Below are 25,885 nucleotides of genomic sequence, written 5' to 3'. Positions count from 1 at the left end.
TAGATGTTTCTAATCATTAATAATTAATCAACCAAATATCCGTCTTCATCTTAAGTACAGTGGTGCTTGAAAGTTTGTGAACCCTTAGAATTTTCTATATTTCTGAATAAATTTGACCAAAAACTTCAGATTTTCACACAAGTCTGAATAGTAAATAAAAAGAACAAAATGAGACAAAAATATTTACCTTGATCTGAGGAAAATGATCCAATATTACATATCTTTTTGTATTATGTCCTTTTTGTATAAGCAAATTTCACAAAGAAGTTCTGCACATGCTCAGATACTTCCTTCTATTTGTCCTAGTTAAAGCCCAGAGAGAGAGAGAGAGAGAGAGAGAGAGATGAGAGAGAGAGAAGAGAGAGAGATGTGAAATATGAAAGGACAAAATCCTTCTTTTCATAGAGTTTACTGTTGTTTTTCCTGTTGGCAGAGTCAGGATCAGTGTAGAGGAGAAGCGCTAGAGCATCCTGTGGCTTATCTCTCTTTACCATACACACAAACACTGACTCTCCCTCCACAGGAGAAGAGGCCGTCACTGTTACAGCAACAACTAGTGGTCATATGGAGAGAGGGGGGAGAGAGAGAGAGAGAGAGAGAGAAAGAGAGAGAGAGAGAGAGAGAGAGAGAGTTGTATTGAGTGGAAGTTCATGAGATTTTTCCAAGTAATTTTGGAGCATTTCTATTGCTTTATCTGTCATCAAGTTTTAGTACAATGTAAAATAAGATGGGATATTTAAATAAAAATGTAAAAAAAAAAACAAGACATGAAACTTTACTGTGTGTAAATATTTCAATAGTGACTGTTTTGGTAACTAGCAAACACAGCTTTTGACAGTTGTACACACAAAATCATATCAAAACACAAAAAAGTTTACTTAATTGCAGAAAATTTGTGTTTTGGTAGTGACAGTTCTTAATGTTACATGGTGATTTTCTGACTTAGGGACACACATCCTTCAAAACGATGGGATCTAAGTGCTCACCATGTGGCCATGAGGGACAGGGATGCAGCCTCACTTCCTGCTCTAAAATGCAGGGGTGTGGCTAAAATAAGACTCTGCCTATTGAGTAAAACTCTTTGGGACCTCAAGTTTTAAATTGTGTTTTTTTTTGTTTTGTTTTTTTTTAATTGAACACATGAAAAATCCAAATCTGTGAGCTTCACTTCAAAATAAATCAAAGTATCTTTTAGAAAAAATGAAAAAAATAGTATATAATTATTTTTATGTTATTCATTACATTATTTGTACATTGAAATGAGAGGGTTAGGGTTTGTGACCTCCCAACAGAAAAAATAGAGTTTGTGTACGTGTGTGTGTGTGTGTGTGTGTGTGTGTGTGTGTGTCTGTGTGTAGTTTATTACTATAATGCATTGAGTTTAAACAGATCATAACATGATCATTGTAAATATAAGGTCTAAGTACTTGTTAAGGTCTAAGTACAACTTAAGGGATCTTTTTTTTAACTTGTTCATAGATCTTGTTTTGCTCTGTTCATGTCTCTGTTTATGTTAAACAGAATTCCTCAAATCACATAAATTCAATTAAATAAAAACAAGATTAAATTCTTGTTTTCTTCTGTTCTGTAATCTTTCATCAAACTGCCTTTTGCCCACCTCTAAAATGTTTTCTTATTGTTGATTATGTCATCGTGCACCAACAAAAGGAGAAAAATATTACTAACCAATAATATTTCACCTCCCTCTCCCACCCCCACCTATCAAGAAAAATGCCCTGTTTCACTCCAAAATATTTTTTTGAAATGTATACTTTTAGAATTTGGGGCAGCTAAAAAGGATTTCTCTCTCATACACACACTGACAGCACACATGCCAGTCTACGAACAGAAGAACGTATTTTTGATAGGTTAGCATTAGCATTAGCACTACCACTGGTCTCGCATGACTCAGAGAGTGTGGTGCATTTCATAGCTTAGCATGGTCAAGAGCTGCCTATTTTAACTGACATGCAAAACAACCAACCGCAGACCTTGTTTATGTGTAAAGTGTAGGAGCAGCCAAAGTAGATCTTCATCAAAAACAGACCCACAGGAAACAAAGTGGTATGTACACAGACAAGCATATCTTACTAAAGCACATAAAAACTCTTGCATGAATTTAAAAATGTGAACTGATAGAATAAAACTGACAAAACCTGACAAAACCTATAGATACAGTTTATTTGTACGTGGAGCATCTGAGGCTGAGAAGAATCCCAGCCTTGAAATTCAATTCAAATTTGCACAGAATGAAACCAATCAATCATAAAGAAGGAGAGGTGAGATAAAGTTGACTTTTATTGCAGTAGAGCCAGTAGGACTGTAAGGTTAAGTAGGATAATAAGTTTGTACTGAGAATGTAAGTGTGGAAGGATGGATTGTATACAGTGAAAGGAACGTTCCAAAAAGAAGAGCTACAGAAAGTTCTTTGGCCTGCCCAGGCGGTTGCCGTGTTATCCCAGGTGGTTGCTATGCCATAGCTATGTTATCTCAGGTGATTGCTAATGTGTTGCTAAGCTGTTGCTATGTTATCCCAGGTGGTTCCTAAGGCTAGGCTGTTGCTGTTATCCCAGCTGGTTGCTAGGCCATGGCTATGTTATCCCAGGTGGTTGCTAAGGCTACCCTGATAGCAAGAGGATAATGGACCACTGACGGCCCACTGATGGCAAAGCTTGTGGTCCACTGGTGTTTTGCTAAGCATTTTCTGGACAGTCCACCAGTGGTTAAGCAGAGTAATAGACAAAATTGTACTTACCATAGCTCATTTTTTCCTACTTATTTTTCCTTCCTTCCTTACTTTCTTTCTTTAGTTATACTTTGTAAATTAGTTTAGTAAATAATTTTAATCTAGCACAGAGTCAATAACAACATTTTCTATAAAATTATTTTACATTAGACCTGGTCAATATTTTTTCCTCCTCAGTTGTTTGTAATACTTGTCTAAGTTTATTTTAAGAATAAAAGGCTTTATGTATTTAAAATCTGTTTTGAGGGTGGATCAGCAGTGGCAAACCGTCAGCGGAGTGCGGAACTATGAAGCCAGCATGCTGATATATGCTTGCAGTCTGGTTAGGCCGTTGCTGTATTATCCCAAGTGGTTGCTATGGTGTTGCTAGGCCATGGCTATGCTATCTCAGGAGGTTGCTAAGGTGTTGCTAGGCTGATGCTGTGTGATCCCATGTGGTTGCTAAGATGTTGCTAGGCCATGGCTATGTTATCCCAGGTGGTTGCTAAGGTGTTGCTAGGCCATTGCTGTGGTGTTCCGAGTGGTTGCTACTATGTGTGTATACTTATGTGTGCTGCTATGTGAATTTGTATGTAATGTCTATGAGGGTCAGTGTGAGAGATGACCATTATGGCATTATTTGTGGCAGTTAGTGTTGAATTTTCTGATTATGAATTTCCTATGGGGAAGAAAAAAACCCTGTACAAAAAACACACGTCCACTCGATTAAAAAAGCATAAACACACTATTTGTTCTACTACGAAAGGTGTTGGTAGAGAAATGTTACATTTTTTAAAATTATAATAAGACCAAAGAACAGATGAACAGCTTTTTCAGTCCAACTAAATTAATAGGCTGGACCCCACCCGCCCCTGTCCCATGCGCTACTTTTCTAATTCCTCTCCTCTTCCTCTCTTACAGGTCAGTTGCAGAGGCCACTGAGGTTGACCTGAACATGCGTGTGGGTTTACACACGGGCCGTGTGCTCTGCGGTGTTCTGGGGCTCAGGAAGTGGCAGTATGATGTCTGGTCCAACGATGTGACCCTGGCCAACGTCATGGAGGCCGGAGGGCTTCCTGGGTGAGAGTCTGTGTTCTTAACTCGAGCGTATTTTCCGTTTTATGCATGCTCATATAATGGAAAATCAAAATTTTCCATAACGATTAAATGTCGTACTGTTCATGGCTGTCAGGAAGCATATGGATCATTGTAGCCCTCTAATTGATCCACATATCGTTTTATTCAGCGTCCCTAAGGACTTCACTCTGAACAGTCTGAACATGCACACACACACACACATCTAAACCGCTTATCCTTCTGGGTCATGGGGGGAGCTGGCACCTATCCTAGCTGTACAGTCTGAACAGCTTGTTCCATATTTTATTCATTGATTTTTTTTCATGTTTTCATTTTTGTTTTAATTCCAAAATGTTGTATATCCTTCTAACAAGAAAAGGTTTGAAAATAATTTTAAAAAGCACATTTTTATTTTTTCTAATAAATGTGGTATTCATATATATGAAATATAAAATACAGTTCAGATTAGAATAAGGACTCTTTAAGGCTGCTTCCAGCCTTCCAGCATATCTGGAACTTGTCACAATGCACTCTTGTGAGTTCTCAGAAATGCCTGTGATTCTCACCTCTGATTAGTTGCAGACTTTGGTTTAAGGTGTTGCTTATTCCTTTTGGCCTATAGGAAAGTACACATCACACGGTCGACGCTGGAGTGCCTGAACGGGGACTATGAGGTGGAGCCAGGGAATGGCCAGGAGAGAAATGCCTTCCTGCAGAAACACAACATCGAAACTTTCTTTATAGTGCCATCCCACCGGAGGAAGGTGTGTAGGCGTGTGTGCATGTGCATATGTGTGTGTGGGCACCAGTGTTGGCCTGGACCTAATGTTTTAATCAGGTTGAACTTAGCTTGACTACAGCCTTAATTAGACCATGACAGTTAAACTGTCCTGTTTACATGATCATATCTTAGTTAGACTAGTGGTCCTGTGGCATTTACGGCAGTAGGGATATTCGTCTTGGTGTTACTTGGTATCGGTTCAAAAAAGGAAAATCAGTGGTATTGCCCATCACTTGTGGAAGCCATAGTTTCATGACCTATGCAGCGCACTAAATGGGGATTAAGAAGCCATTTGAGTCTCCAAATACATCATGCTATCTCATGATAAACCAAAATCACACTAAAAGCAAGTTTTTATCTATATCCCTCTTGTCTCCCAGTGCTCTGAATGATTTCACCCACAGAAAGGTAAAAAAAGCTTAAAACTAAGTATTATTAAACTAGGAAAGAGAACAGAACTACTTATTTAATGGTTTCTGCCTTTTATTCTGATTTATAGTGATGTGTGTGGCTGGTGCATGTTCATGATATGCTAATATTAATTAGGCACATGGGGTAAAGATTGTGCAGCGTCATAAAACATAATGCTTGCAGATCAGTTAGCATCACTGGGAAATGGACTCAACCAGTGTTCAGTGGAAAAACGCCTCTAGTCAGACTAATGTTGAGTCATTGATGTGCATGAAAACAGTAAATGGTCCATGCTTCATTTTTAATGGCTCTAGTACAGGGTTTCTCAGCCACTGGGCTGCGGATCACAAGTGGGCCACAAAGCACCCTCTGGTGGTCCTTGGGCCAATACTGAGGAGGAGCAAGTGGTCCATAGTGGGCCAGTGATGGTACTTAGTCATAAAAATCAGTGAAAAACATGGACTTAGTAATAAGAAAGAAATATAAAATGTTCTCAAACAGTAAATGATATTAATTCAAGTCATGCAACAGTGATGCACCAAGCAGCTTCATCTGTTTTTGCCCCTTGTCTCTAGAAACATAAAACACTGACCCAAAGTGCCAATCGTCCACTCGGGAGTGAAAAATGTAGCTTAATTTGCTAACGTTATGCCTGATTTCAGGTATAAAACAAGCCTAATCTTTTGATATTTAATGTTTAGTGATACACATGGTATGTTGTGGCATCCAAAAATTGCTGTGTTGAAAATTTCCCCAATTTTTTTCCGCTTATTTTTTTCCTGTAGGCCTTCATGCTTTCTAGGTATAAATTGGTGGATCTCGAGAGGTTGAGAACTCCTGCTCTAATACATCATTGGGACATTAAAAGTCCACTTCAATCCATCTTATTTCCCAGTGTGAACCCACTACTTGCACTAAAAGTGACTAGTAAGCTACTCAGTTTGAGACACACTTACATTTTACGTAACTTGTCATTGAGCTCTCAGTCCATTTACTTGAAGAGGCTTCTAGAAGAAACCCTCATAAGCCTCTCATCTCCAACTCTTCTAAGAGTTTTGCATTAACTCAACTTAAGAGCTCATACATTGTGTGATAGAACCTGTCTGTACTAAGCGGAGAGAGCCTTTCTTATCGACCAGCTCGTTCATGGATGGCTGACCAAGCTAATCCTCTTAGCGTGAATTCTACTGTATGAAAAGCAGCAGCGAAAGACAAACCTGAGAGGCAGAAACCTTGTCAGTAAGCGGTGGAGTTTAAGCACTGCCCTGGGCTTGCTCTCTGAAGTCTTATTAGCATCTTTTTAAAAGAAATATTTCAAGATGCTTGCATGGCAACAGTAAATGAAAGCAAATCGGGCCCATTTTTTTGGAAAAATGTCTTCCAGAGTTCATTAATTGTGAGAAAAAGACTCATTTTGAGGCAAAGTATTCCTTTAAAAACAAACTGTTGCTAACAAGGAAGAAAAATCAAGCTTGGAAAACTAGTTAACTGCCCTGGCTGTGAGTTTTTCATCATTATTAGATCTTTTAACATGTTTAGCTGAAGTTCCCCTTTGAGGGAGAACCATGCGCCACTGAAACATTCTGATTCAATATTTTAAGCTCATGTCTTCTTCTGTCCTCAGATCTTCCCTGGGCTGATCCTTTCGGACATCAAAGCCAGCCAAAAAGATGAAGTTTAAAACCGTGTGTCTACCTGCTGGTGCAGCTCATGCACTGCCGCAAGATGTTCAAGGCCGAGATCCCCTTCTCCAACGTCATGAACTGTGAAGATGGGGACAAGGTACCTCAGCGCTGTGTATGTGTGCATACAGTATTGTGCAAAAGTCAGAGAACATTGTTCATTTATGTAACGTCCAGTCAAAACAAGCATTGAATACGAGTAAAATACATCTATACTTCAGGAGATGTTTGTGAGGAGATTAGATGCAAAATAATCCACTTGCATAAGAAAAGAGGAATGTCAAAGAAAAATAAGTCCATACAGAGAAACACAGAGAAAATGATACTCTTAACAACCATGTAAGACCTATCGGGCCACCAAAACTGCCCCCCATCAGATAAACAGCACTTAAAGCTTTCCTCTTTGAGAGAGAGGAGAAAATCAAGCTGCTTCAGATCTGAAAACATCCACAGGTGTTTCTGTCCATCCTTCCACTGTGAGAAGACGACTCAGCGCTATGGGTCTGAAAGGATGTGTAGCTGTCAAGAAGACCCTCACTGAGAAAAGGAGACGGACACATCAAACAATGGACTGACCACCCCAGAGTCCAGACCTCAGCATCACTGAATGTGCTTGGGATTACTTGGTTTGTGAAAAGGAGAAAATGCAACTGACTTCTGGGACTGAGTAATGTTTGTTTATTTGAGGTTGAGCTGGTTTTTGTCATCAGTTCTGAGCTACTAAGTATTGACAACTAGCCAAATTCTGTGGTTCTTGCACTGCAAAAATAACATCTTGTCAGGTAAAATGATCTTAAATCTAGTCAATATATCTAACATTTCCCATTTTTGAGATAGTTGTGGAACTATTGAGTATAAAGTACCATACAGATATACAGTTGCATGCAAATGTTTAGGTGCTCCTGGTCAAATGGTATGTTTTGTTGATTTTGTAAATAAAAATAAGTTAACACTTCCTCTCCAGAGAACACTTCTGCACGGTTTAATGCACACTTACCGTTTATTTGACGAATTTAACATATTGTAAAAAGTAAAATATGCTTGTGCAAAAATTATAGCATTTTTTTTTACAATATGTTAAAAATGAAATTATGCACTGAAATTTGCAGAAAAAATATTTAGGTATATTTAAGTGTGTTCTCTGTAGAAGACCTGTTAACTCAAATTTTGTGAGTTCAGATCATACCTTCAACATGGTGGTGGTAGTATGAGGGAAGATTGAGTGAGGGAGGCGGGAAAGCTCTGAGAATTGGGCTGGAGTTCTGGGCAGCTTCTGCCTGTAGCCAGAAGGCCAGACCCCCTCAGAGCTGTGGTAGGACTGATGCAGGACTGAGAAACAGGGAAGAGATGTGGTGGTGGTGGGGATTGCGAACACTTCATCACAGGACCGGAAGGTGAGGATTTGAATTTATAGGGCGTTAGTTTGGAAGGAGGAGGAGTTTCAGGCATGTTCCACCCCCCAAACTTCAGTTACATACAACGTAATCTAACGATATACAACAGTAAATAAATCAGTGGGTCAATGAAAGAAAAGCTACAGTTTAAAGAGTGTGAAAATTGTAATGTGGCCTAGATAGTCCCCACGAGCTCAGAGCTGGCAGCTCTGCTGTGAGGTGTGTGTGTCTGCTGCATGAGCACTCACACACACACGATCACAGAAATGTGTTTCCATTCGCACCGTTCCACTTCATCCACTGTTTTCTCTGACTCCTGCCTCCCCAGTGCGATGTCTCTCAGCAGGGCACATCCGGCCTCTCTCCCTGTCTGTCTCTCTCTCTCTCTCTCTCTCTCTCTCTCTCTATCTCTCTCTTCTCTCTCTCTCTCTCTCTCTCTCTCCCGCTGCTGTGGATGACCTTTTCAGCATGTATTGTTTTTTCTCTCTGACTGATTCAGAGACAAGCTCTGATGTTTTTTCTCCGTATTGATTGCGGAGGCTTCCTGATGTGGAGGAAGTAGGGTTCTCCTTTATTTTTAGACGCTCTGTCTTTAAGCTGATATATTTAGATCCGTCTGCTCTTTCGAAGGAAACGCTTCCGTTAGCGTTGGTGTTCTCTGATCAGCTAAGATTTCACAACCGTGCCTCTATCTCTACCACCGTAAAGGCTGGTTTTCTCTGCGTCGAGACACAGCGAAGGGGTTCACGAGTAAGCATAGCTCCCAGAGGCCACAACGTGCACACCTCCAAAATTTCAACTACGTGTTTCGTGAAATCTGCAGAGAATCGGCGAGGCCAGGCGTGATCTAGCAAAAGAATGCACCTCTACACTTATAGAAATAAAGGTACTGTGCAGGTACATTCTTCGTTCATCAAGGTACAAACTATATAAATGTTGCCTTAAAGGTACAGCAGTGGTTTTAAGGTCCAGTTGTGAACCTTAAACAAGTTTTTCCAGGTAAAAAGTTCGTATTTGTACCTTTTCATAACCAAATGATTTAAGACAGAACAATAAAATAAAAAGCCTGGAGATGAGACGGGGTGTGTGGAGTAAATAAAATTTCAGTGGATTATGGTACAGTTATGTTCCCTGACTAAAGGTTCTGAGATGTACCCTTGAGTGTCCCACCCCAGTGACAACCGGGGTACTGCCCCAGTGACTGTTTCATACTTTTTTTCTGAGAGTGTGGGGATGACCATAAGAAATTTTGGGCTAAATGTGCCTAGGAGTATAGGTTCATTAGGGGAGGGTCACCTCACATAGAAGATGACGGGTCCAGCAGCCAGTGTTGTACCAGTTAGTGTTGGCTATTAGCTCATCTGAAGGGGCAGCTTCTGTTACTCATTCGACACAAAACCTACCAATGTAACTTGGCCATTTTTGAATAATAAAACAAGTTTTGGCCAAAATCTGTTTCCTCAAATATCAAAATTAAGACAGGGGATCCAATTCAGCAGTTTGTGAAGGCAGAACTCAACGTAGGGGGCGCTAGTGTGCTCGTCAATACTGTCCAACAGACAACACGTCTGTCCTTATCATTAGTTTGCATGGCTAACCCTACACTCTTAGAAAAGATGGTGCTTCAAGGGTTCTTTAGTAAAGAAAATGGTTCTAAATCGAACCATAAACACTCAAAAGAACTTTTTGCATGATTAAAGGATTCTTCGCTTCATGAAAGGGTTCTTCAAGACTGATGGAGAATGTGCTGTAGATGGTTCTATATAGAATCTTTTTGAAAATGGCTCTAAATAGCACCCAAAAAGATTCTTCTATTGTTATGGAGTCAAGCTTGTGGGTGCAATATAGAACCCTTTTCAGAAAGGTTCTATATAGAACCGCCTATAGCAGATTCATGCACATTTTCCATCAATCCAAAGAAAGCTTGTCTTGCTCATGTTGTCAGTTGACCTCCACACGTATTTCCTCCACACTAATTTTTATATTGGCCAAAAATGAGTGTAAACTATATTGAATATAATTAATCAGTAACATTAGATAATTTACATATCATACTACTTCTCTACTTGATTATAATTCCCATTGCGCTCATTTTCATCAGCTTTATGTTAGTAAAACACATTTTAGTTGCTGGTCTTAACCAAAGCGACCAGACTTCAATCCAGTATAGACACAAAAACACTCTGTGATAGGATTGCATCTGAAAAGTCGAGGCCTGGAGCTGACGCCTGAGCCGCCTCGCTCTGACTTGCTTCATGTTGAGTAGCAGAGGTGGGAGGACGGGGGTGTTCATGCATATGTAGTACACAGCTGTCGTCTGCTGCCCAGTTTAGGACAACCACACAGTGGACAGCTGGCCAGTGCAGGGTCACTCTCACTCAGAATGTCTCTGTGGATTGCAATTGTACTGATGTTTTTAAGCCTGAGGTGTCAAGATTTGTGCAAGTTGGCCATGTACAAGCATCTGCTCTGCGGTCCTGGTGGATGGTGTTCACCAAATGCTCTTGATACTGTTAGCTGCAAACTGTGATTGTTAAAAGTAGGCCTTCAGGTCTTCACTAACTTCATTAAAATATGATTAAAAGACATCTTTATAATACTGCTAATATCTGGGGGTGTCTAACAGTATATTAGCACTAAGCTCTTGATGGTGCACATGTAAATATTTTGGCCGTTTTAGATTAAGCATGGACATTTGAAGCTTGTAAACAGACATTAGCATACATTTTACCTCGTATGTAGCAGTTTTACAGTGACTCAGTATAGAGCTAGTACTGTTTTCCTTTCCATAACAACTAACTGAAACCTGGTTAGACTCCGGCTCATGTTCACAGTTGGTGACATATCTGAACCTTCCAGAAGACCTTCAGTTCATCTCCTGAAGTCCTAACCAATGGGAGAGCTCGCTTGGCTGTATGTATATAGATTACACAGGGAAAAAAATGATTAGATCATTTTCAACTTGGAGATTTTAACCTTTTTCGTTTCCAAATAAAACTTAACGGTAGAGTTTAAATATTACAAGCATGTTAATACTATTAAATATAAATTAATTAATACTTACAGACATATTAAGCATTTGGCATTTTCTAAAGGCCCAGAATATTCCCCAGTGGACATTTAGTGATGCCACTGCCCACAGATTATTACACAGTAAGCACACCACTGCATGCCTATTGTGAATGATAGTGAGTGATATTATGATCTTTCTAAAGAGTGCTGACCTGAAGTTCCTGTCTCACTTCTATGTCTTTTTCTTATGCACTTCCTCTAAACCCTTCTGGACTTTGTATCTGCCTCGTGCATACACTATATGTCTGTTTGGACATCCAATGACATCCAATGTTTCTTCTGTATTTAAGGGTATAAGGGTAGTCTGCTCCCCCTTTGCTGCACTAGCAGCCTCTAACATGCTCCTGCTTTTCAACCTTTAAGACAGCGATAGGGATTCAGTAAGGCAGGGATTCAATAAGGCTAAGTGCAAAGGGCACGTCTGGAAGTGGCTTTCCGAATGCAGGCCTGGACAACTAAGGATTAGCACCGTGGTTCCCAACTCTGGTCCTGGGGTACCTCCTACCCTCCACATGTCTCTGCTCTAGCATTCCTCTCAGCTCACTTCTACTCAGGAAGAGCTTGCTAATTAGCTGATTAGCTGGAGCAGATGTTTTGAGGCAGGGAAAATGTCAAAATATACAGGCGTTAGCTTCAGAGTGTTGAGAAGCACTGCTTAATGAAGTGATGCACCTTGTAAATACTTGTCATTCTGCGATATTTATGAGTCTAAAAGCATCTTTGTGTTCCCTCTCTGTTTGTTCCACAGAGGAGGGTGCTCCGCTCAGCTCCGGAGAAGTTGCGGAACCGGACCTCTGTGGCTGCCAACGTGACCCAGAGCAGCCCGGGCACGCGCGTCAACCGCTACATCAGCCGTCTGATAGAGGCTCGGCAGACGGAGTCGGACACAGCCGACCTGCACTTTCTCACACTCATGTACAAGTGCTCAGAGCGCGAGAAGAGGGTGAGCCCCCTTCACACTATATCTATCATAACTATGGCTTTGTCCCAATTCAGGGGCTGCATCCTTTGAAGGTCTGTGAAGGCGTGTCCTTCGAAGGCTGTGTAGACCCGCAAAAGCTGAGCCGAAATGTAACAGTCTAGTCACGCGGCTGTGATGCAATTGGCCTTCAAATGCAGCCTCCGAAGGGACGCAGCCCCGAATTGGGACGCAGCTTATATCTATCATAAACCAAGTGGCCTTCATCCCAAGCTGCATCAGTGATTAGAAATGATGAACAAAGAATGATAACAAATAAACAAATCTAATCAAACAGGAAGTTAGGAGTGAGAAGCACTTAAATAAATGAAGTTTGTCGTTATATTCGAGTATTATTTTTGGAAAGTTGGTATTTTCCTCAAGTGCTGTTGGAATGGAATACTTCTATTTTCACTCACTTACCTCTCTCTTTTTCTAATGCCAAACAGGAAAGTCTTCAAACTTTTTCTTTTAATTTTTTTATTAAACCATCCAACCAAATTCATATCACAGTAAAATGAAACTGCCCACAACTATATTATTTTAACAGGGTCAGTACAGCTGATTAGATGCCACACCACACAAAAAGGACACCGTTTTCTTGTTTGTTAAAACATTTTACTTTTATATACTTGAGCACAGTTGTATGCAACAGTTTGAACATCATCAGTCAGATTAATGAGAACATTTTCTCATTATCATTAGATAGTAAGTCATTATTATGAGCTCTTAGGTGATAATTATGAGAAACTTTCTCATTATTATAAAACTCAACATAACTAAATGAGATACTAAGTCATAATTATAAAATACAATATCATAATTATGAGAAACTTGTGGCCTTTTATTTTTTTTTCAAGTGCTGGAAACGGCCTTGCTTATTACCCAGAGCACAGGGATGGACTGCGTTCTAACTAAACCAAACTACATATGTATAAAGATTACAACTAGTTTTTTTAACAGATGCTCTTAAGATTTTAAATGGTAGGTGAGTGTTGTGTGAGGAGTCATGTAACAGTGTTCATATTGAAGGAAAAAACCTCTGCTTTCCCGTGTGGTGGGTGACATGTCTACTGTGATGTTGAAGACCTTAAATCAGTAACTAAATCTTAACTATATGAAGACCAATTATATGAAAACTGCTGTTTTTTCAGTGCATTAGGGACACAGATTTTTTGAATAAGCAGCCTGAACCCATTAAAAAAGTGGTGGGGCATCGCCTCATTAGTTTGACAAGTACTTGGTTAAATGCCCACTCACCCTGTTGTTCCCTGTTGGCCAAGACTTTCTGGATCCACCACAGATAAAGGATAAAAACAAATCAGTAACCATCAATTAGATCCTCTTTTCTCGGTTCTACAATGAGACTCTACCAGACCAAACGTTCTCAATAAGAAGGAAAGTGGCTTCTGATTGTGTTACTGTATGAATATGACTGCAGTTGGCTGGTTAAGCATGTCTTTGTTCTCTCTTTTTAGTATCATCACCTACACGATGAATACTTCACTGGAGCGGTGGTGCTCTCTCTAATCCTAGCTGCCTTGTTCGGCCTTGTCTATCTTCTCATCATGCCACAGTAAATATGAGGCCTTCACCTCCTTCTTTCCTCTTTTCTAACTTCTGCCTTTGTGCTAATACCTTCAGTCTCAGATTTTAGATGTGATGTTTTTCATTCTTAACAATGCTAATACTAAATGAAAGCCAGTTGGGAGACAAAAAATACCTGATGCTAACTCAGCCTGGCTAGATTTTGTTCATTGTAAATCGTGTTACACTGTGTTTTCCCCATTCTGATAATGAGACACTCTTGCTTTATCCTTGCTAATTGACCATTTTTAAATCTTTCTATCGAATTCTCCTTTTTAATCTCTTCCTACCTTTTCTTTCTCCCTCTTCTGCTTTCCTCTCTTTATCTCAGGGGGACTGTAGTATTGGTGCTGCTGGTTTTCTGCATCTGTTTCCTTGTAGCATGTATCATGTATCTTCATGTTACTAGAGTACAGGTAAATCACACACCTTCAGAGCTGTCATTGAGTGATCTGCTAATTATTTGAGTCAATTTTTTTTGAACAGCAAACTAACAATCAGCTCAAAGATTACAAGATACTTTTCTGAAAAAAAATGCATAGAATGTGTATTCATCAGGCTCTGTTCCTTTCAGAATTTAGACCTGTATTGTCAAGGTATCTGAGGGTCTCAGCTAATTTAATATAACACTTTTTAAGTCACTTTTAGGCCATTTTATACATTTTTGACACATATCTAATACTGCTAATCTTTCGTGAACTTCCCACAGCTGAGCAAATCATTTTACAGCAGGGTTTATTGCACTTTTACTTTATCAGAACCCTAAACACCGCTTATAGCTGCTATCATTTCAGGAAATTTCAATGGTATGTTATTGCTAAGCTGGTACACATGGGCTTCAACACTACTTAGGTCAGCTCTACATAAGCATGGACTTTTGATGCATGTTACAAGATTTAAATGGCACATTCTTTGCTCTGTATGTTGCCATTTTACAGTAAGTTTTTCATTAAAGAATATTTGCTCCCACTTTGTATTAAGTGTCTCTAATAACTGAGTAGTTACACATGAATAACATAGGCAACAACAATGTAACTACTGATGATTTAGTCAGTGTTACAGATGGATTACAGAACTACAGCCTATGCAATTACACATGTGTATCAACTTATTTTGCCTCATGTAATTAAACAAGTATATGTTCTACACAGGATCTGTCCTGTAGTGCAGTGTTAAAGTTATACTGTAAAATAAGTGGACAGTTACTGTGTAGTCGTTATGTAGGTACTGTGTAATAATGGAGTTGTAATATAGACATTGCGTTGAGGGTAATGTACCATGTTTAATTAATGTTAAACGTATGATTACAAATCTAATCACATTTATGTTATTACCCTTGTGTAATTGCAAGAGAGAGAATAAGCTGTTACAACTATTAAGATACACTTGTGTAATTACATGAGGCAAAACTGAAATTGATACACGTGTAATTACATAGGCTGTAGTTCTGCAATCCCTCTATAACAGTGACTAAATCATCAGTAATTACAATGTTGTCGCATATGTTATTCACAAGTAACTAAACAGTTATTACAGACACTTAATATAAAGTCGGGACCGAATATTTTTGGAGTAGCCCATTAGCCTGTTAGCTGTCTGCTGAGCTGTTCAACCTACCCATATGGAAAGAAATATGTTCCAAATGTTTCATCAAATAACTTTTTGCATGTATATTATTTTAACAAAGGCTACAGGTCTAATTTAATATACAAGAACAGATTGAACGGTTCTGACGGTTCTTTGCATTAACGCTGTCCATATGCAGTAGGACACACTCACACAAAATATATTTCAAATAAGCGAGATATCAAATCATCAAACTGCATTTTTGTATCAATACCTACAACACTTGCTTTGCCATCTCAAAGGTTCATTTGCTAATACTTAAAATTAAGACACTGGAATACAAATTCATTTCTGAAGGTATCCAAACAGTAAAGTGCATTAGATAATATTTTGGCTGTTTTCATGTATTTGCAGATGTATTTGATAAACACATTTACCTACATTTATTTGTTCTATAGTACATTTCTGTGTATAATGTTTACCCATACATTTTAAAATAAATGCATTTTAAAATATATTCGGTTAATATGGCAGTGTATTCTGAAATACATTTTAGTGTTTGGACTGTATTTTAGCATGAATTGTAATGTATTTAAAATGTATTTCAAATATATACAAATACATGTCCATATATATTTTTTTCCATATGGGTAGAGCTAGTTAAACAATAGCTTTTTACTTCATATAGACTTTCACTCCATGTACACACAATTTGTAACAGTGGACGTTTAATTCTAATTCATATACATGAAATTTGCGGCATACATTTTTGCGATATCCTGCTGGTGTGGGTTTCCTCTCTTTCAGTGAATGGCAAATTTTTTTAAGCACTAATAGGACAGCCTTATGGAGAATCTTCAGCCTAATAAACACTCTTATGATGACCTGCGGGATACTCTGTTTATCATTGACACCACAAACTTATCACTAACTAAGTTCATTTAACTAAGTTCATTTTAATCTCCACTTTTTAATCAAGTATTCCATTGTGGTTGAGTAATCGTGGCAGCTCTAAACCCTTTCATTGCATTTTTTAAATTATAAAGTTATAAATTCATAAAATGCACCTCCTTCCAAAATGTCCCCATACAGTTTTGTGTTACAGAGATCCATTCTCAACCAAGGAGTAGAGCTTTCTTTTAAAACTGGATGAAATATTCAGAGGTAGCAGTGTAGAGTCTTGGTGAAGAAGCTTTTATCTGAAGTGTTTGGAAGGATCATTGAGGTTATTAGTCACGTGGCCGTCCATGTGAGCTACTTACAGTCCCCAGTAATGAAACAGAGAGAGCTGAGGGCTAAAAATACACGGGGAATCCCGGTAATTGTAATTATCACTTTATCCCCCTGAGAACTGACCGTGAGTGGCTTGGAAAGCACAAAGTCACATCCAAGTGATGTGCTGTATTTACACTGGCTGTGAGGTCATCTGGTGAAACTAATCTAGAGTCCCTGTATCTCTTTATCTAGAATCTACACCTCTGTATGAGTAAAATTATAACTATAAATCAAAAAAAATATTTTGGGCCAATGCAATGAATGTCATGAATAATGTTTTTTAAACATGTCTTAAGAAAAACCTCATCTTAAAACATATATCCTGTATCATAAAACAATGTCTGAGACATCAGGTAGTGTATCTGTATTTTAACTGTGCGGGAGCTTTTAGACGTCTGGTTCCTATCACCACCACTGTGAACAATTAGTATTTCACACCAAACCACTCTGAATGACTTTGTTTACATCTTAACCTTTAAATTATGCTGAAAAATTATATATATATAAATCATTGCTGTTGTATCTCTGCTGTTGTAACTTTACAGGAGAAGGAAAAAACCTACTTTACTTTTAATGTAAGTCAATGGAACCAGACTTTTTTGTCATTTTGTGCCGTTTATTTTGGTCCATTTATCAAGAAATTGACATTTTCAAATTATGTCAAAAACTGAAAAACAGCAAAAATGGAGATACAAGGTTTTGTTCCAACAGCAGCGATATATATCTAAAATATGGTTTCAGTTTCAAGTATATATATATTTTAGTGCACCATATATCCTCTCCTAATTTATTTTGTGCAGTGAAGGTCACGCCTATCCTCGATACAATTTTCACGTAAACTACTTCAGTTATCATTGCCTTGCACTCTGAATGATGTAAATACAGTGTAAGAGCCAATTGTTGCCCATCACAGAGCTGAAGGTAAACCTGTGAAAAGAGAAACACTGACACACCGTCAAAGTCAATTTGTTCAAATCATGTTTCACAATAGCGTTAAAATCCCTCGTCTCTCCTGCTGCTCCCAAAAAATTCAAAGCCCATTTAGTTCCATTTCCTCTTTTGTTCAGGATAAAGTCTTTATCGTTAAGTTCTCTGCTTGGCATTTGACGTCTCTCCTAAGTGGATTTACGAATTTGAATTCTCTCAGCTAATCTTCTCTCTCTCTCTCTCTCCCTCTCTCTTCCTCTCCACTCTCTTTATCTCTGTCTCTCTCTCTCTCTCCCTTCCTCTCTCTCTCTCTCATTCTCTCTCTCTCTCTCTCCCTCTTTCTTCTTCCCCACTCTCTCTTTCTCCTCTGCCTCCCTCGTCCTCCCCGCTCTTATTCTTCTCTCTTTCTCTCTCTCTATCTTTCTTTCCTGTCTTTTTTCTGCTTCTCTGATCCTCCCCACTCATCTTCCTCTCTCTCTACCTTTCTCTCTTTCTCTTTTTCTCTCTCTCTTTCTCTCTCTCTTTCTTACTTCTTCCCCACTCTCTCTCTCTCCTCTGCCTCCCTGCTCTTCCTCTCTCTCTCTCTCTTGTTTTCTTTCCTCTCTCTTTTCTCTTCCTCCCTCTTCCTCCCCGCTCTCCCTCTCTCTTTCTCTTTTTCATCTCTTTCTGCCTCCCTCTTCCTCTCCATCTCTCTCGCTGTCCCCCTCTCTCTCATTTTTTTCTCTCTTTTCTTTCTTTCTTCCTCTCTATTCCTCTCTTGTTCCCTCCCTTTCTGCTGTCTCTCGCCTTCTCTTACTCTTTCTCTTTTTCATCTTTTTCTCTCTTTCTGCCTCCCTGACACTCTCTCTCTCTCTCTCCCTTTTTCCTCTCTCTCTCTCTCTCTCTCTCTCTCTCCCCCAGTGTTTTCCTGGGTGCCTCACCATACAGATCCGAACGGTCCTGTGTGTGCTTATAGTGCTCTTAATCTACGCTGTGGCCCAAGCTTGTGTGGTGAGCCTTCATTTCCATCATAATCATCATCATCATCATCATCATCATCATCATCATCATCATTATCTTAATAGTACATCGAATAAGCAGGAAATTAAAAGAACATGAGTCTGTGCAGCCGTCATAAAGACATATGTCATAAAGTCAGAAGGGAACCCTCTGACTTCTAGAGTAGATCAGTAGAGAAGGTCTAATGATCTTTCGAGAACTAAAAAAGCTTTATTTTTTTTATTATTGTTATTTGAAATAATCAAACTGTTGTGTTTAAACTCTACAAGTATTGTACTCTTATTTCACTGTTAAGATTTGGTTGGAAATAAAAGGGTTAAAATCTTAAAACAGGAAATAGCTGAATCAGGATTCTTTTCTCTGAGGTATGTAGGTAGACACAGCCAATCAAGCTTTTTCATTGGTTAGGACTTCAGGAGCTGAAGTCAGTAAAGAGTCCTGCCATTGAGCTGCTCTAGGCTAGAACTCTTATTCACCATCAGTGATGTATCTAGAACTTTCAAAAGGCCTACAGTGTTCCCACTCATTGTAAATCAAACCATGTTTGGTTGATTCCAGTCACTTTAATTATGCTATCAGTTAATCTATAGGGAAAGGCCTTCAGTCCAGCTCGTTCCACCTTAAATGGTCTAGCACTTACATTGTAGCTGCTAGGGTAGGAGTCTGGAGCCACATGCAGTTGTGGCTCCACAGCAGAATTAGATTTGTAGGTAAAAATAAAATAATCCTCCTTTGCAGTAAAATAAAGCTCTGCTGATCGTTCAACACAGTTTTAACAATAAATTGGAGTTAATGTAGAACTGCTAATTCACTAACCTTTAATCCTGAAGGTTGGTGTTCAGACTGCTGGTCACCATAGCAACACAGACAACAATCTTGCCTAGGTAGTAGCTAACGAAAAGGCAAAGAGAGAGATTTAAGATGAATAATAATTTGGATACAAATATATTTATAATCACTCCAGCTGGTTCCCTGATACGTTTAATCTGCAACAAGAATCTAAAACACTCAGAAGTCACAAAACTGAAATCATTCTTGTTCAAATTTTCCTGTTCCTCCTTAAATGGTGCCTGAGATGCCAGAATGTAACTGCTGGACCATTTTAGGTGGAACATGGAAATTCGAACAAGAAGCTGGCGAATGAGAAGCGACTTCAGCCTTCAGCATTAAACATTATAAGACATTTTACAAGAAACTGTTCTACTTTTGTGGAAAAGTTTCCTGCTGGAGATGTGAGAAAAGCAGCTATAGCTGAGCTAAAGCTTAAAGCAGAGCAAAGTAAGTATGTATTTTCATTTATATTACACTTTTATCCTATACTAGCACATTTGCACATACTGAGACATATATATAGCCAAGATGGTGAAATCGACGTAAAATGTTGTGGCTCCCAAGGTGGCTTGATATTTGTTGAAAGGACAAAATGACTCTTCTTACCAGGCTGACCCTGACCTAACCAATGGGAGCAATCGCTTTGTTGTATCTACCTAGATACCATAGAGAAACCAGTGCTGATTAGAGAATTTGCAGTGCCCTTTTGAAGATTTTAACCCTTTTATTCCAAAACTTAACAAAATGAAATATAACAGTATTTACAGAGTTTAAATACAACAATCATGTAGGGAACTATTAGATAAAAGACTATGAACTATGAACTAAAAATGACAGATATGTGTTTTTTAGTGTCGCTACCTATGAATATACTACCTATGGTGGTGCATTGTGGGATTGTGCACAAATATGATCTGCAGTATATTGCGCCCTCTATAATGAACAGGGGCATAGATTTAGACACAGCATACGTTTTCCCAGGTCACTCTCTAACTCCTCCCACTGTTCTGCAGGTGGGATGCATGCCATGGCTGTGGTCCACCAACTCCACCAGCTCCATCGTGATCATTGACGCAGCAGGGGGTGCCAACCGCACCATGGCGGAGTTGCCCTGCGACGGGGCGCAGTATGCCTTCCTGGCCTGCATCGTGGGCACCATGACTATGGCCCTCTTCCTCAGAGTGTCCTGGCTGCCCAAGATGCTGCTGCTGGTCATGGTGGCGGTCAGCTACATCACCGTGCTGGAGCTGAGCGGCTACCGCCGAGCCATAACTGGGTAAGAGATTGGACAACAGTCGAGAGATAGAGAGAGAAATGAACTTCCAGACTGTTTTGAACGTCCCTCAGCCTTCAATTTTAATATTTTTAATTCATTCGAAATTGATAAAACATTTTAATTACATTTAATTTTGTTTTGAATTAAACTATTTTATTTATTTTTGCATGAAAAAGAAACAATAATGATTTATAAATTAAGTAAACATTTTTCTACAGAAATGATTTTGATCTTGAACTAGAAGGGGAAAGTTTCAAAAGAAAATTTAAGTAGGCTTCACTTTGCCGTTGCTATGAAGTCCCAAGTGGTTGCTAAGGAGTTGCTTGGCCTTTGCTATGGCATCCCAGGAGGTTGCTAAGGTCTTAATAAGCCATTGCTATCCTATCTTAGGTGGTTGCTAAGGCGTTGCTAGGCTGATGGACTACAGTCTGTAATTATAGATCTAAAAGGTGCACCTATATGGTCAGTGAACATGATCAAATGGACAGTGATTGTAGATACAAGATGTGCTTAATGAAGTGGCCATTTGGTGAACATGCTAGTATGTCAGTATGTAACATCTATGAGGGGCAGTATGAGAGATTTCCTTTGTGAGATCATTTGTGTGTTTGAACAAAACTGTACGTGCAATTAGTCCCAATCTTGCAGTATTCTTGTATAGGCTCTACAATCTGCCTAGTTTCAACAGATTGTAGAGCCTGTAGTTTGTCGTCGACAAGCTAGAATAATCAAACATAGAACAGTAAGTCGCCTTTGTCAAGCCGACTTAATTATTTTTTTTTTTAAAATAATAGTTTGGCTAAAGATGCTATGATAGCAATGAATAATGTGCCTCGCAGGCTTTTATTCACATTTTTTGACCACTAAAGCAAATTGCCACACACATTTGTGCATTTCATGTGAACATTCTAGCTCAGTAAACATCACCACAGATCTTGATCCTAACCATGATATTTTCTGCAGCTAGCAATGTTCTTTCAAAACAAGTTATTTTTAATAATGACATCATGGCTTATGATTTTTTCCCCCCAGCTCATCCTAAATATAAGTTACAATGTTCCCATCCACTGAAAGTCTCAGATTCAGACCTCTTTCCAGTCCCCTCTAGCTGTTTAAGAAATAGGCCATCCGACTATTTAAGTAAGATTTCCATATTTGATAATTAAAAGGTATTTAAATCTCTTTTAATGAAGCTGTGCTCTCTTTGTGAGCGCTCTCCTTTTTGTTCGACCTCTCCTAAGTGTTTGAAGATGAGCTGAGGCTCATTAGCCCAGCATGAACCTTTGAATACAATCAGAACACAAAAACTGTGAGTGGCATCGAGCATCCCACCCACTCAGTGAAGGGTCTCTTAAGAGGAAATACGGTAGAGAGAGAGAGAGAGGATAGGTTGATAGACAGATACATACATGAATATACTTAGTTGTCAGTGTATTAGGGAGATGTTTGTGTTTGCACTCACCGACTATTTAAAACCAGCAGTACTACTGTTACTAATACCCTCATAACAGGGTATTACACTAACATGCCACTACTATGTTGGTATCAGTGTTGTGCTGAGAATGGTCCATCAACATGTGGTCAGTGATGGTCTTGTTGGGCTCTTTTCCACTGATGGACAGTACAGTAACAGATGAGCTATAGTCAATAACTGTATACCATGCAGCTCTTTTACTGCCCTGTTGTGGCTCCACAGCACAAATAGATTTGTAGGGAAAAATAAAATGATCTACCTTTGCAGCAAAATAAAGCTCTGCTGATCGTTCAACACAGTTTTAACAACAAATGGTCTTAAACATTGGAGTTAATGTATAACAGCTAATTCACCAACCTTTAATCATGGGAAAATTTGAACAAAAAGCTGGCAAATGAGAAGCAGACTTAAGACTCTTAAAAAATTGAACGTTGAGAAACATTTTACAAGAAATTATTCCACTTTTGGAAAAGATTCCTGCCAGAGATGCGAGAAAAGGGACTATAGCCGTGCTAAAGCTTAAAGCAGAGTAAAGTGAGTCTGCGTTTTTCATTTATATTATATTCTTTAGCCTAAACTAGCACATTAGCACATACTGAGACATATTTACAGCCGAGATGGTAAAGTGGACATAAAAGGTGGTTTGATTTTTGCTGTCTCTTCTTAATATTTGGGTTGCCAACCCCTGGCTTATATGGCAAGTGTGCCTGATAAAATGGCCAGTAAGTATAGGTAGAAGTGAGACATATAGGTGCGACTTAGTTTATAATAATTATACTAAATCTATATATACATATATAGAAGCACTTAGGCAGAATAAGATGGATTGAATTGCATGTTATGTCAGAGACATGGAGGCTGGATACAAGTGTGCAGATTGTTTATTTAAACAAAGACTGGTATAATTTTCATGAGTCATTGCAGGCTCCCCTGGGGAAGCCGAACTGAATTCATGATGGTGTCCACAGCTGGTTCTGTTCAAGCCCAGGTCACAGGCAAGGACAGAGCCCAGGTTAGGGCCAAAGAACTGGACTAATTCTGGAACAAGTACTGAGACTGGGGCATTGAACAAGATAAAAGGTATTTCATTGTCTGAAGTGGACCTCTGACTTCAGGAGTCCAGTGTAGGAGCCAGGGATAGGCTAGGACCAGGAGCTTGGGAAGCTAGTTGGAGGCCTGTGGCTTGAAGAATTTATTGGAGGCCTCCAGTTTGGGAGGCCCATCAGATGCCTTTGGCTTGAGGACCTTGTTGGTGGTCCCTGGCTTAAGGACTTGGTTGAAGGCCTCTGGCTTGGGAAGCTAGTTTGAGACCTCTGGCTTGGGGAGCTTGTTGGAGGCCTCTGGGTTGGGGAGGTCATCAGAAGCCCCTGGCTTGGGAGCTTTTTGGTGGTCTAAGGCTTAGGATGCTCCTTGTAGGCCTTCAGCTTGAGGAGCTCATCAGCTCATCAGGAGCCTCTGGCCTGAGTACCTTGTCAGAGGCCTCTGGCTTGTGGAGTTTGTCATATGTCTCTGGCTTGACTAGCTTGTCAGAGGCCTCTGACTTGTGGAACTTGTCTGTGGTCTTTAGAATGGGGACCACCTTATGAGTCTCTGACTTGAGTAGCCTTTTGGGGTTCTCTGGCTTAAGGAACTTTTCAGAAGTCTCTGCCTTTAGGAGCTCATCAGAGGACTCTAGTTTGGGAAGCCCATTGAATGCCTTTGGCTTGGGGAACTCTTTGGTGGTCTCTGGCTTGAGGAGTTTGTTGAAGGCCTCTGGCTTGGGGATTTCATCAGAGACATCTGGCTTGGCAAATTTGTTGGTGGTCTTTGGCTTAGAAACTGAAACGGCTACAGACTCATCATACATGGGGTTTTGGCAGCATGTCTACAGTGAGAAACAGAGACCTCATCCAATGTGGAATCGTTTGAGGTCTCTAGCTTGGGAAGCTTGTTGGAGGTCTCTGATTTTGGGAGCTTGTTGGAGGTCTCAGCCTTGGGGAGCTCAAAAAAGCCTCTGGTAAGTTGCAGTAAGTTATTGCCAACAACTCCTGCAGCTTGGATTTGTTGTATTTCATGCTGGCTTTGTTAAACTTGTGCTCATGCTCCTGCAGTAGATCCATACCTACTTCATCCAATGTAGATTCTGCATAGCGTTGAGAAAGGCATGGATATAAGTGTGTCGTTGATGCGTTTAAACAAAGACTTGGACCACTTTCCATAGTTAACAATAGAGTAAATGCAGACAAAATGCAGGTTCGTCCAAGCAAAATTACATAAAGACTAAGCCAATAAGAGTGTGTGTGCAATGAAGACAAGGCAAGGATACAAATAGGACACGGGTGATGAAGATGACAAGGGAGTGGAGCCAGAATACCTCAAAACAGTCCCCACAGAGGATCTTATGAAATTGCATGTATAAAGTAATTCTACCGGAAATCTAACCTTTTACAACATGATCAGTAACTGTCAATGAGATGCAAGTGCCCGATTCAGCAAGGTTGTTTTTGGGTCGGCCAGATGGTTTTCAAACCCTCTGGTGCTTTCCTGCATCCTTTTCATGTCTAAAAACTGACAGCTTTTTTCCCTCCAATTTATTTTCAGTTATATCATTTGAGCTGTTCTTTTCTTATGCATCACAGACTGCAGTGCAGATGTGTGCACATCATGGCTGTTTACTAAATACTTTATCATTAGTTAATGAGTTTAGTCAAGGTGTTAAAACAGGGGAACCTTACATTTCCACAGCAATCTAGGACTATTGACACAACTGTGTCAAAGTGGTGGTTCCCAACCCAGAGCACTGCACAATGGTGTAATGGAGTGTTTTCCCTCTTTTTACACACCTGATTCAACTCATTGGCTAATTACCAAGCCCTTGAGTTGAAATGAATCAGGTGGGTGAGAGCAGGGAAAGCAGTTAACCCTGCAGTGCTGCACAGCTCAAAAATGGTATACACATTTTTCCACCACGGTAATTCTGTTGTAGACCAAAACCACAAAAGGTGCCACAATTTGCTGTGCAATAAAATTGGCATTTGTTAGATCTAAATATATAAATGCAAATAAGCTAAGCTATGTATTATTTAATATCATCTAACAATGTTTGTCTATGATTTTATACACCTGTTAGCAATGGGTGTGGCTGAAACAACTCAACCTAATGATTATGTAGAGTATAATAAAGGAATACACCAAGATTTTTTGAAAGTAGCCCAAGGATTATTTTAGCCAGAAAAAGAGTGCATATGCTTAATTGTTTACTGATAAAATATTATAATTCTAATATTGCAATATTTATGCAGTTGAATCATCATCTTCAGACTGATGCTTAATGCCGTATCGAAGTATTTTTGATTAGGTGAAATGTACATTGTGTGTTTGGACAGGATGTGTGCAATTATGTGTGTTGTATTAATCTCTGCCTTGTGATGTCCACAGGGGAAGTGTGGGGACCTTTAATGTCCGTGGCTACGAGCCAATCCTCTCCCTGCTGCTCTTCTCCAGCGCTCTGGCATTGCACTCCCGACAGCTGGAGCTCAAACTGCGCCTGGACTTCCTCTGGGCCACACAGGTCAGTATCTTGACTAAGGAGCCAACAGCATCGAAATGACATACATTTCCTCTAGTCAGGTTCTGACTAATCTGGATTTGGGATGGCCGTGGTTATTCAAATACATGGATATCTAAACACAAGGTGGAGCTATAAGGGGTTTCTAATAAAGTGGCCAGTACATGCATTGAGCCATACGTCACACAGCACTTGTGTCCTATTCATTTTCTCACCTTACTTTCATAAGCTGAGTTTCATGCCCTCCATAACAGTCACTGTACCTGGCTCTGTGAAAGAACCTGGGGTCGTTAGGTTCAATTT

At 39.5% G+C, this 25,885-nt stretch overlaps 1 protein-coding gene across 1 annotated transcript in view; it reads left to right on the top strand.

The window, feature by feature from the left end:
* The window catches only part of adcy1b (adenylate cyclase 1b), a 123,705-nt gene that overhangs the window by 87,759 nt on the left and 10,061 nt on the right, over positions 1 to 25,885 (top strand). The window contains 11 exon segments of the mRNA XM_036597570.1: positions 3,647 to 3,805; positions 4,425 to 4,566; positions 6,619 to 6,648; positions 6,650 to 6,685; positions 6,687 to 6,776; positions 11,891 to 12,085; positions 13,579 to 13,676; positions 14,019 to 14,103; positions 18,356 to 18,445; positions 20,299 to 20,561; positions 25,453 to 25,585. Coding sequence (XP_036453463.1) covers positions 3,647 to 3,805; positions 4,425 to 4,566; positions 6,619 to 6,648; positions 6,650 to 6,685; positions 6,687 to 6,776; positions 11,891 to 12,085; positions 13,579 to 13,676; positions 14,019 to 14,103; positions 18,356 to 18,445; positions 20,299 to 20,561; positions 25,453 to 25,585 — 1,321 coding nt within the window.

Source organism: Colossoma macropomum, unplaced genomic scaffold (assembly GCF_904425465.1).
Source record: "Colossoma macropomum unplaced genomic scaffold, Colossoma_macropomum, whole genome shotgun sequence".
NCBI classification, from domain to species: Eukaryota; Metazoa; Chordata; class Actinopteri; order Characiformes; family Serrasalmidae; genus Colossoma; species Colossoma macropomum.
This window is presented reverse-complemented; position numbering and strand designations above follow the sequence as displayed.